Source organism: Protopterus annectens, chromosome 13.part0 (genome assembly GCF_019279795.1).
Source record: "Protopterus annectens isolate FY-2018-M chromosome 13.part0, PAN1.0, whole genome shotgun sequence".
NCBI classification, from domain to species: Eukaryota; Metazoa; Chordata; order Ceratodontiformes; family Protopteridae; genus Protopterus; species Protopterus annectens.
Genome location: NC_056747.1, coordinates 813,719,001 through 813,731,640, shown reverse-complemented (window position 1 = coordinate 813,731,640; position 12,640 = coordinate 813,719,001). Strand labels below are relative to the sequence as shown.

The window sequence follows — 12,640 nt, the reverse complement described above, 5'->3', positions numbered from 1 at the left end:
TATTTTTACATAAATGGATCCTACCATTTATTTGAAAAGGACATCTATTTCTATGTGCTGGTTTGCGAGTCTGGAGTAGAGGTACTATCAAAAGCTGACAAGTGGGTAGCTTAGACATAACCAAGCAAAGTACAGCTGTAATGGAGTCCGTTTAGAAAGAGTGGAGGTGAGTCATGTACTGGAAATGGTGTTGTGGTATTCAGTCGCTGCCGCTATGCAGAGTCTGTATTTCTACCAAGACTTACTTTTCTAATAACAAGAAGCAATAATTGCATCCACAAGCAACTTTCTCCAACCTCTGGAAATTCCCATGAAAGTTTCACTCCTTAATTTCCAGGTTATTGCAGATTAATAATTGGCCAGCGACTGTTAATGCCAGATAATCTAATCCACAAGCAACTTTCTCCAACCTCTAAATATTTCCGCGAAAGTTTGTTAATGCCGGATGAGAAATTCCGATTGGAGAAAACACGGTGTCAATCACGATGGGCATCCCCCTTTGTGCTGCATGTTTGTCTCTCAGGTTAACAAGTGTTTGAATACAAATTATGCACTTTGTGTGGTTATCTATGCACGCACAGTATATTCATAGAAGCAGAGTTCTAATGGTACAAACCTTGCTGCAGATGTAAAACCCTCTAACAGTCACTCTTGTAGCACACGGTATAAGATCAGAGGAAGGTGAAGAGATTAATCACGATGGGCATCCACGTTGTGTTGCATATTCATCTCTCAGGTTAACAAGCATTTGAATATAAAGTATGCAATTTATGTGGTTATCTGTGCATGCACAGTAAAATTCATAGAAGCAGAGTTCTATTGGCATAAATACTGCTGCGGATATAAAACCCTTGGACGCTAGTCATTCTTATAACACATGGTATTATATTAGAGGAAGTGCAAGAGACCACTTGTAAGAAACCAAAATAAGACCAAGACAACAGCTAAAGTTAAAGGATATAAGAAATAGATAAGCCTTGAATGTGGCTAGCATAGTAGGAAAAACTGAAGTTCAGAAAGCATGTATGCACAAATTAAATATTAAAGCGACTTGTACCAGCATTTTTATCATTAAAATCACCTTGCGGCTGTATCTCGCAGTTTTATACTGGGCTAAAACATTAGCGCCTATATAGTAAGCTACAATAGAGCATTTTTAAGCTTGTTTTTTGCAATTTGTTGGCTCACTTGTTGAGCTCTAGCAGTCCTGTGATCAAAATGACTTATTTACAGTTCAGCTATTCAACTGTTTGTATTAGGCTGCTGAAATACTTTAACTACCATCTCTCTCAGTTAATTCTGTATATTTCTATCAAATCAACTACATCTTAAAGTAACAAGCCCCCCCCCCCCTTTTTTTTGACAATCCAGGATATAGGGGCTGATAATACTTGTACATAAGAGATAACGGAGTTGCATCAGAGTAGCAGTTTATCATTCATTTTCCCTTGATGGCTAATCTAGGAGAAGTACTATTGTGACTGTCTTTGCATTTGGTGGACTGCTGCAGTATGTATGCCAAGGGGACTCCAATGCATTTGTGGAAATTTTGCTTAATGAAGATATAAAGTGCTCAACAGACACTGTTGAAGTACATGCGATTTTTGTGCTTGCAAAAGTAGCAGAAAGCTAGGTCCTCCAGTACGTATTTTTGTTCAAATACCACTGTTCTTTTCTGATGAGAAGGGGTTACGTCTAAAGTGCCATATCATTCAAGAAGTATTAATACCATTCAAACATTTCACAAATATTCCAAAGTCACTATATTTTATGACATTTCATGCCTTGCCAGAACACACTCCTTTAAAGTGATAGATCCATTTTCTGGACTGATGTGTTAGTTATGTTGGAATGCCCATCAACCTTGACTTGGACTATGCATTTATTATGAAGTTGTTGTTGTGTCTTTCGGCTTTTTCCCGGTTAGGGGTCACCACAGTGCAACTCCGGTCCGCTAATGATTGGCAGCAGATTTTTACGTGCCGTGTTGCCAGCTCTGACGCACAACCTTCAATGAAGGTACGCCCATTCACGCACATCTCCACACAGAAATTGCTCTAGCTGAGAATCGAACGGGATAAAATCTTACTGTGAGGCGACAATGCTACCGCAGCACCACCACTGCATTTATTATGAAGTTAGGTCCGTTATATATTTACATGCATAAGGGATTGTTTTCTACTGTATATAAATATTTAGTTTTATTATGATTTTGTCCCTTTCATGTAAAGCAGCAATAGAAACAAGTGTTTTGGTATGCTTATTTTTATCACCACTGCCTGCCAGCTATCAGCCATCCTACTATTCATTGGACCAGTCACTCTTCCATACAGAGTTAGTCATGGAAGACCATTACCTAGACTGTCAGGTCTTCTTGATAAAGGCTTAAGTCCCCACTCTACATAGCTGATGTGTCAGCCTACCTGTAAAAGGGCTTGGGATAGTTTTGCTTGTGGCATTGCGCACATTTTTACACACACCCCAGAAAGACTACGGATTATTATAGCATGACAAAGCCAAGTACATGTGCATGTCCTTACCTGCAAGCAACACCTTAATTCTTGCTTTACCACAGGAAGCCATGTCACAGCAGTCCGGACCACTTCTTTAAGCCAAAAAAGGCAAGTCAGCACTGACTGCTTACTCCCACCCTCCCCAGTAATGCCAATGGGTCAAAACAGTGTGATTGTGATTTGTCTCCCTTCTGAAATTACACAACTACATCATGTTGTCAAAGGTCAAGAATGCATTTGTAAGCTAGGATTGAATTCAATACGACTGCCTTATATTTTTTCTTTTGCAGTCAAGAGAGTTCATACTTGGATAAGGGGACTGTAATAGGAAAAGTTGTTCCATTTCTGTAGTTTATTTATGGGGGAGGCAGAGTGGGAGTGGGGGGCTGAAATCTGAACTAAATTTGTCAGCCAGTAAAGGTGGCACCACTGATCACCAGTTTGGCACACTGATGTGTGCTGCCTTTGAGGCTTTGGACATAGCTGTAGAAGATGTTGCGTTTGGCCTTAGCCTGTGAGGCTATCCCAATTTCGTAATTGGCCTTGTTGGACTTAATTAGTCCTCTAAGTTCCCTGTTTAGTTTAGAGAGCTCCTATTATTATGGGAGGAGTTCTTGATTTCAGCCTTCCACAAGTGTAGTTTGTTTTGGGCTTACTTCAGGATGTATGGCTGTGATAATATTAAATGGCATTGATTATAGTTGTAAACCTACACTGAAATGTATGGCTGCTATCCTTACAGGTACAAAACTAATGGCCGGTAAAACTCTACTGATTTATAAATCTTGTATATAAAACAGTAAGAAGGGGAAAAAGTGTTGGTCAAACTTCTAGCATAACTACTAACTGGACATTTATTAGTTAAACATGAAAAATACCTATACTATCACCATACTAACAGGTAGTAATTTTAATCATAAAGTGGAACATATCTCAGATATAGAAAGGAAGAGGATGTTTATGCATAATTCAGTTCAGCTGCCTGGGCCGTAACCAGTTCACTACATTTTAGAAGAACTGCACCCCTAGTTTCCTAAAGATGCATCATTAACAGAAGCAGGAAGTTAATTTATAAGTTTTATACCATGGTACTCTTTTTGAAGATGGAATTTTTTCATATGTATATAGTGTGTGTTATATATATATATATATATATATTTATATATATATGTATGTATGTATGTGTGTGTGCATATATATACTTGTACACTACTTCTAGCATGGAGCAACCATATATTTTGGACAATATTTTGTCAGTCATGTGTAAAATTTAGTTGAGAGGAAGGGCTCAGTAATATACAAGTAATATACAACTTTTACAGAATTACCCTGGTCTTTTTCTGACAGATAGTAATTACTTGGTCTTACATTACACCTGCACCAGGAATGCAATGAATGTTTGCTCAAAAGGTTATGCGCAGCAATTATCACCTTTGTATGAGCATGCAGAACCTCACAGTAATGAAATGCAAGTCATTATCACATTACATATTCACATGTGCAGTTACAGTACAACTGAGTCATCATCACTTGTCAGGTAAAGCTATCAGCAGCTACCACTGTTCACATTACTAAGTCATTATCACCTTGCAAACACAGGTATGGGACACTGCAGAAGCCCTTGAGTGCTACAAATAACTGTCATATTTTGTTGTACAAGTCTGCTAGAGAAATTTTCACCATGCTGAGTAAAATCTCATTTTAAGATGGTAAAATAACTATCTGTATGCTGTACACATATACAGATATCACTGTTTAAGATTTGGATTATGAAACTTATATGTTTTCATAGTCTGGTAAATAACTTTGCTAGGGAGCAAGTTACTGTGCTAAGTAACACCTCATTCCGAAGAAAGTATTATTAATTACAGCATGGTAAAACTGTGTCCATATCCTGTACACATGTACAGTTATCAAAGTTTGTTTAGCACCTAGGTTCTGGAAATTATTTTTTTTTCATATTCTGGTAAATAACTTTGCTAGGGAGCATGTAAGTGTACTAAGTAATGCCTCATTTTTGAAGACAGTGTTAATAGTTCCAACATAGTAAAAAAAATTTTGTACACATGTACAGATAAAGTTTGTTTAGGACTTAGGTTATGGAAATTATGACTTTTTCATATTTTGCTAAACAACTTTGGAAGGGAACATGTCAGTGTGCCAAGTAATACCTCGTTTTGAAGACAATATTACTCCTTACAACATGGTGAAAGATGTGCCTGTGTGCTGTACACATGTACAGATATCAAAGTTTAGCACCTAGGCTCTGGAAACTATGATTTTTTTTTCATATGTGGTAAATAACTTTGCTAGGGAGCATGAAAACTCATACCTCATTTTGAAGACTGTGTTAGTCCTTACATGATAAAAAACTGTCTGCATATTGTACACGTGTACAGATATCAAAGTTTGATTAGACTTGGGTTACAGAAAAAAAAAAGTTATGTACTTACCATAACGTTCCATGTGAGTTGTTCTTCTTGCCTTCATTATTACTGATGGGTTTGGAGATGATCCTCAGCTCCAGGTCGGCCAGTTTGCAAAGCTTGAGGTCTCTAACAGCTTGAGGCCAAAACCACATCCCACAATGCACCTCTACTTTCTCCAGATCTTGTTTGCTGCCAACTAGCGTCAAACGTACCCCAGATTTCAGAGAAATCATACAGACCACTTGAGGGGAGCTCCTCAGGAGAACCAAAACCAAGATAGAACTTCCAGTCATTGGATGGGGGGGGGGGGGTAGGGGGGGGTCGTAATAATGAAGGCAAAAACAACTCGCATGGAATGTTATGGTAAGTACATAACATCTTTATGTGAAGTTGTTCAATCTCACCTTCATTCTTACTGATGGGTAGTGTCCCCGGCACCACAGTCTTGGGTGGCTCACGGAAGTACCCCGCTTAAGGACAGCAGAGCCAAATTAAGCTCTATCACTAGAGGTCTGGTCTACCTTGTAGTAAGATATAAAGGTATGTGGCTTTGACCAGGTGGCAGCTGTACAAATAGAATCAATAGGTAGCCTGGTCAAAAAGGCTACAGAAGTAGAAACTGCTCTGGTAGAATGAGCTTTGACTTTATCATGTAATGCAATGCTTGCTTCATGGTAAATAAAAGATATACAATCAGAATGCCATTTAGATAAGGTAGATTGGGATACCGGTGCACATTTCCTAGAATTTGAGGAGGAGACAAAGTTCATCAGCCCTTCTGTGTTATTTTGTCCTGCCCAAATAGAAGTGAAGTTGTCTATGGACATCAAGTTTGTGAAGCATATACTCCAAATGATTTGAGTGACTGGGAAAAAAAAACAGGCAATTCAATCGTTTAAGTGTGAATTCAGAACAAATTTTTGGTAAGAACGACGGATTCTTTCTGAGGGAAACCCTATTTTTGTGAAATATCAAATACAGTTGCTTAATAGAAAGGGCTTGTAACTCCGAAATTCTGTGTGCTGATGTAATGGCCACCAAGAAAATGGTCTTCCAAGAAAGATATTTCAGCTCACAAGAGGAGGCAGGTTCAAAGGGCGGGAGAATAATCTTGGACAGGACTAGGTTCAAATTCCATGGAGCAGTAGGAGATGTGATCGGTGGTTTTAAGTGCATAGTACCCTTCAAAAAAGCCTTAGCCAACTTGTTAGTCATACCATTTTCAGATTCACCTATATGAAAATTAGAAATAGCCAGTTGCACTCGAATGGTTGCTGCTGCAGCTCCTTCATTGAACAGTTTTGTCAGAAATTCCAAATTATCTGAAATGGAAACCAGAAAAGAGCAAATGTTATTTTGTTGAGCCCAGATGAAAAACCTTTTCCACTTACTGAGATAAAGTTTCCTGGTTGAAGATGTGTGAAGACAAGAGAATATGTTGAGCCTCTTCTGATAAATTTTGAAACCAGGCTATTCTGGGAACTGGAGCAGCCAAGCTGTCAGTTTGACAGACTGGAGAGAAGGGTGAAGAGCTCCTGATGAGTGGGTCAACAGATCTGGCACTGGGTCCAGGATCCAAGGCTCCTCCAGTAGATGATGCTTCAGAAAGTGGAACCAAACTTGACGAGGCCAAAATGGGGCTATTAAGATAAGTGCCCTGCCCAGAAAACTGGTTTTCTGTAAAACTTTGGGAATAAGGGGAAATGGAGGGAAGGCATAAAGGACTCCCAGAGGCCAATCGTGGACTAGTGCATCCATCAGAGGGTGTCCCTGTTGAGGGATCAGGGCAAAGTAGGTTGGAAACATAGATCTAAGGCAGTGCCCCTTGCCCGAATAAGTTGATGCCTGGTGGGAGCGGTGAGGAGCCAGTCGTTCAAATATGGAAACACCCGGATTCCTAAATGTCTCAAGTGAGCCATGACCACTGCCATGCATTTGGTGAACACTCTGGGGGCTGCAGTGAGACCAAAGGGCAGGGCCCAAAATTGGAAGTGACTGGCTCCCAACCTGAAGTGCAGATTATCCCTGGATGGCCTGGACATTTTGATATGGTAGTGCGCATCCTGGAGAGCTACAGAGCACATCCAATTGTTCCACCCTAAGAATGGGAGTATAGACTGAAGCGTGACCATCCAGGATTTCATCTTTACCACATATTTGTTGAGTCTGCTGAGGTCCAAAATAGGTCTCCAGTCCCCTTGTCTTCTTTGGCACCAAAAAGAATCTAGAGGAAGTTCCGGATCCTAACTGGTCTGCTGGGACTAGCTGGATGACTCTTTTTGCAACAGTTTTTGGACCTCTATGGATGCCACATCCCGTAGACGGGGTGGAACGTCTGGGATTCCTTTGGTTGGCGTGGCGTTGTGAAAGAAAGGGGATGAAGTATCCTCTGTATGTGACGTTTTGTAAACATCGGTCTTCTGCGATTTTTAGCCAGGCGCCTAGGTACAGAGACAAACGTCCCCAGACTGCCTCCAGAGCAGGACAGCTGGGCCTCCTTTCAGGAGCGCCGATAGTGTTTCCCAAGGAACTGATCCCTGTCACCCTGGTTCTGCAGACCCCCTCTGCTGCGTGGGTGTCGTCTTATACTATTACCTCCTCCTCTGCCCCTGGAGGAGGCTTCACCTTGTGAGTTCGGAAAGGCTCCATGGGTCTTACGGAAGCACATTTTCCCTCCCCGTTGACCTTTAGGATAAAGTCTAGTAGGGGTAGAAAAATGGACTCCTACAGCAGATAGTCTTACCGTCTTGCTCACATCTGGCGAGGGTCTCTAACTTTTGGTCCAAACAAAGAACAACCACCAAAGGGGGCATTCACAAACCACTTAAAAGGTTCCGCAAAAGAAATAGCGCATCCAGGAATGCCTTCGCAGAGCAATTCCTGTACCCGCTGCCCTACTCGTTCCATCAGCTGCGTAAGACAGGAGGCACATGGAAGAGTTTATAATGGAATTGAGGGTTGCAAGCTAAGTCATCACTTTGTCCACCACTGAATCGGCCACTGCACCCTTGAGAGCATCTCCAAGCTCTTTCAGGAGACCTCTCTGAAGTCTTGTGAAGTGGGTTAGATAAATGTTAAATGACCGAAGGGCAAAGGTCGTAGAACTGAACATGCACTTACCATATCTGTCCATGATCCTAGACTCTCTATCAGGAGGATGGACAGACGTAGAGGTCTCAGACATCTCTTTCTTCGTGGCTGCTGCCACCACCATGGCATCAACAGGTATGGGTTTGGATAAGAAGAAATCATGAGGAGCTAAAATGTATTTGTTGGGCCTCCTAGGGACAGGCTCCATAGAATCCGGTGACTCCCACGCCCCTCGAGACAAAAGATCCATCAACTCATCGAAGGGCGGAGACACCAAAGAGGTGGAGGGTCGAGACTCAAAAAGCCTTCAGGACCACCAATTCATCCTTGGTAGGGTTCAGGGGCTGCCAGTCACCCCTCTGCTTAAGGATCTCAAGGATATCCCCAAAAAGAGATAACCTCAGAGGGGGACTTTGGAGACCTTTCAGATTCCTCCAAATCAGTGTCCGACGTGATGGATTCCTGGGGGGGGAATCTAAATGTCTCCTCTTACATAACCTCTTCTCAGTGGGAACTTCTGGGGAGGTCTCGGAAGAGCAGGGCTCCCCCAAAGGAGCATCCTAAGGCTCTGGGTCCCTACGCTTATGGTGGATCTGCGGTAATGAAGATTCAGGCACTTTCTGGGAGAAGGTGGCCATATCAGAGGTTGTGGCAGTCCAGGAGGACAAAACCCTCCTCATGGCATCAAAGGCACCATGGCTCCGATGCGAGGAAGAACCCGGGACCGAAGACGCCTATTGCACCAAAACTGCCGGCTCTGAGCCAGAGATAGGAGCCAAACTCATCCGCGTTGAAGCCCCAAGGGGGAGAGTCAGAAAAGACGTATCGGTTCGACTACCCCCCCCGGTACCAACAGGAGAGTGTTGTCCTCTGCTCCGGCGGCGGAATCTGGGAGTCATCAGGGGTGTCGGTACTGACAGGTCCGAAGTGAGTGTCGGTACCAATGGTTCCACAAACTACTGTATATCCTCCTCCGGCTCAGATGTCTCGATTAGAGTCGGAGGAGGAGCAGAAACAACAGGAGAGGACTTTGTCGATTCCAAAGCTGCTTCAGTTGAAACGGGCAGACTTTTAGCTATCTCTGGATCCTGTAAAAGTCTCCATACCAGTATATCCACGTCCGAATCAGACAGTCTGGCAGCCCGAAGGAAACTACCGACGGAGCCAGTGAACCCAGAATCGGGGATCTCAACGTAGGAGATACCAGTTCCAAGACTGGGGACCGGCCCCTACCAGCTACCTGTACAGTGAGTTCTGATGTCAATGGAGCAGACACAGGAGCTTTCTTGGATGCTTTCGGAACCGAAGAGCTTTTTGGGCCCAAACTTGTTGAAAAAGATGCTGAAGAAGGTTTTGGTTTTCCCAGAGCAGAATTCAAGTCTGATTGAAATGCAGACTTAATCAATCCACGCTCCACTAATTTACGTTTCCTTTCAGCCAAAACTCTAGCACTGAAACCATGGCAAATGGAGCAAACTTCCTCGAGATGGACCTCTCCCAAGCAATATAAACATGTGGAGTGGCCATCAGTTATAGACATCTTCTGGTTGCATTTAGGGCACCTCTTAAACCCTGATTTGGCCTTCTCAAACATAACTGATACAATACGTCGTCAGTTAAGAAACACAATATACTGATAAGCAAAAGAAACTAAGCCTAACTGGCGACAAGTGCAAAAAAGGCAGCTTACTGTAGCAGCAATCACAGAATAAGCCTAACAAGCTAAAGACAAATAACTGAAACAGCCTAAAAATGCTAAGAGCCTAACCAACTAACAAACAATGCAAAAAACTGCAAAAAGCCTAACTCGGCTAAAGGCCAAGGCAAATAAGCCTAACGGCTGAACACAGAAACAAAAAGGGCCAATGCCCAACAAACGAGAAAGATGGTTTTATGATCAAAAAGGGAAGATAATCTGCAAAACGGATAAACTATCCTAACCACAAGCTTATGTAAACTCTAAATAACTAGAGAATATAGAATTTTGAAAATTTTTCGACAAAAAGAAGAACTTATGTCTCCAACGGCCTGAGCTGTAGAGAAATGCACGATCAGTTGCAGCGGCAAACTAGATCTGGGAAAGTAAATAAGGTTTCGGCCTCGAGCTGTTAGAGACCACGAGCTTTGCAAATTGGCAGACTGAGCAGAGGATCGGCTCCGAACCAATCAGTAAGAATGAAGAAGAGATTGAACTTCACATTTATGATTTCTTTCATATTTTGCTAAATAACTTTGGAAGGGAACATGCCAGTGCGCCAAGTAATACCTCCTTTTGAAGAAAGTATTACTCCTTACAACATAGTGAAATAACGGTGTCGGTATGCTGTACACACCTACAGATATCACAGTTTTAGTCTTGTAGGATTATGAAAATGATAAATTTTCCAATACTTATTATGGCCATATCTTTGCAAGGGTGATGACACAAATGATGCATCATTCTGAAGCCGACATTGAGCCACACACAACTTGTTCATAATGTAGCCTCTCTGTCTGTTACAGGTAATCAGATATGAGTTATCGATTATGAGAAATATATTTCTGTGAACATCTCTGTAAAGGAGCATCACACAATAATGGTCAAGGTATAATTTTAAACCTAACATTCAGACAAACATATTAAATACAAATTGTATGGGTCTACATGGTACACTGACCAAGATATTGTGTTTTGTTTTCCCAAAAAGGTAAAAATATGCACAATATCGGCATTCCTTGTCAAATATTTAACACTGACTTAGATGCACACTATCAACATTTGCATGGTTGTAAAGGTCATAGTCTGCCGAACAACTTTCACATTTACATTTTTAGTCTAGCTATTATGGTTAAAGACTTGTGAACATTTGTTTTCTGTATGGTATTATAAATGGATTATCTGAAAATGAGCTCAGGCTGCACTGTTGTTTTTATGGTGGAAGTAAGCAGGCAACATTTTCTGAGCTGCTCCGGAGTGAATGAGTTAACTGATTTTAAATCAAATCAAAAGCAATATGTTCCATATTGTTTCATTTCAGTTCAAAATTACTGTTAAAAGTAGGGTAATTTTTGGTACACTGTTTTAAGCCCAATTACTAGTGCACATATCATTTTCTCTATTGTAAATCACTGACTTTTCTTTTACTTTTATAATATATAGCAGTACAAATAATTGAAAGATGTAAAGAATGGTTTCTCTTTTGTTCGGGGTGGGGGTGACACTCCAGCGGAGCCAAGATTTCTGAATTTTTCACACACCAAGCCCAAAAGGTTTGCCATCAATGGTCTAATGTGTGGCTGTAAATGCTGCAAAAAATGTCTTCTGGTGTATCTTGTGCTCCAAGAACACATGTAGAACTGCATGCTATATAGTGTCGCCACAGTCTCCGATATATGTAATCAGAACTAGTTCATGCTGCTGTGCATCAAGAAAAGCTACTGGGATCAAAACTAAATTTTTACATTTCAAGGGTAGTACATTTTTTAATGATGCATATAAGCAAAGGCAACTTCAATTATAGTAGTTATGTAGCCAGAACTCTGATTAAAAGGAAAAACTTTGCAATTTATCTTCACAAATGTTGACGTAACTTGCAGCTTATCTAAATATCAACTACCAATTAAAAGGTAATACCACTTTCGCAGACAGGTAAAAAGACTATTCAGAAGACTGTTACAATACAAGCATGCTAAAATGTTTTCCTATAAAAAGGGCAGCAATATAAAGACGCTATGCCCCACTTTTTAATACAATTAACCCAGTGACACACAACTTCACTTTACTATATATATATATATATATATATATATATATATACATATATATATATAAAACAATATGAAAAAACAGTACAACTAAATGATAGAAGAAATGAGGTACAACATCATAACATACTGACTTTTGCCAGTGTCACTACTTACCAGTTTGCACCTCTTCAGGGGATGTAGGAGGTGTCAGTGTTACAGATGACATTGCAGGATCCCTTGTAGAAACAGGCACTTGGTGGACACTTGCATATGTGGCTGTACATTGAGAAGACGCAACAGAGCTAGCAACAGGCATGTCTGACTGAGGAACCAATACAAAGCTTGCTGGGTAAACCATTCTCACTCCGGCTAAATGAAGAAAAAAAGGCAATGTAGTAACTGCAAACATTTAAGCTATAACTTCCAAACACTTAATTCTTCTGCTGCTGCAGTCCAACACATGCATAAGATTTGCTGAAAAATGCAATGTTTTTAAATGTTCAGCCATCAGTAACATACACGAGTAAGCGACAGTATCAGCTGATATTCAAATGTGTCTTCTTAAGAAGGCACCACTGAAAACTTTCTTCTCATGCACAATTGTAATCATCCTTAAATTGTCAAGCTTCTGAGCTCAAGTTGTGGCACATTCCAAACAAATGTAGTGTCAACCCTGTTTGGAATTAAAGGCTGTGCAATCCACAGGTATTTCCACAGTTCTTTGACCACCACTCAAACAGCATACTACAGATGCAGCAATCAGACCACAAAAGCACACTACTAGGAGAAATTCCTGGTGCCACAAGACTCCAGATGGAGCAGCCCAACCAAGGAGGGCAACAGGAGGAAAAAATGTACTTGCCACAAAACTAACTCTTCAAA

The 12,640-nt window shown here is 41.1% G+C and overlaps 1 protein-coding gene across 1 annotated transcript in view; it reads right to left on the bottom strand.

Moving 5' to 3' along the window:
* The window catches only part of MED13 (mediator complex subunit 13), a 3,555,174-nt gene that overhangs the window by 1,949,560 nt on the left and 1,592,974 nt on the right, over positions 1-12,640 (bottom strand). Inside the window, exon 6 of the mRNA XM_044054535.1 lies at positions 11,933-12,127. Coding sequence (XP_043910470.1) covers positions 11,933-12,127 — 195 coding nt within the window. The remainder of the gene's footprint in view (positions 1-11,932; positions 12,128-12,640) is intronic.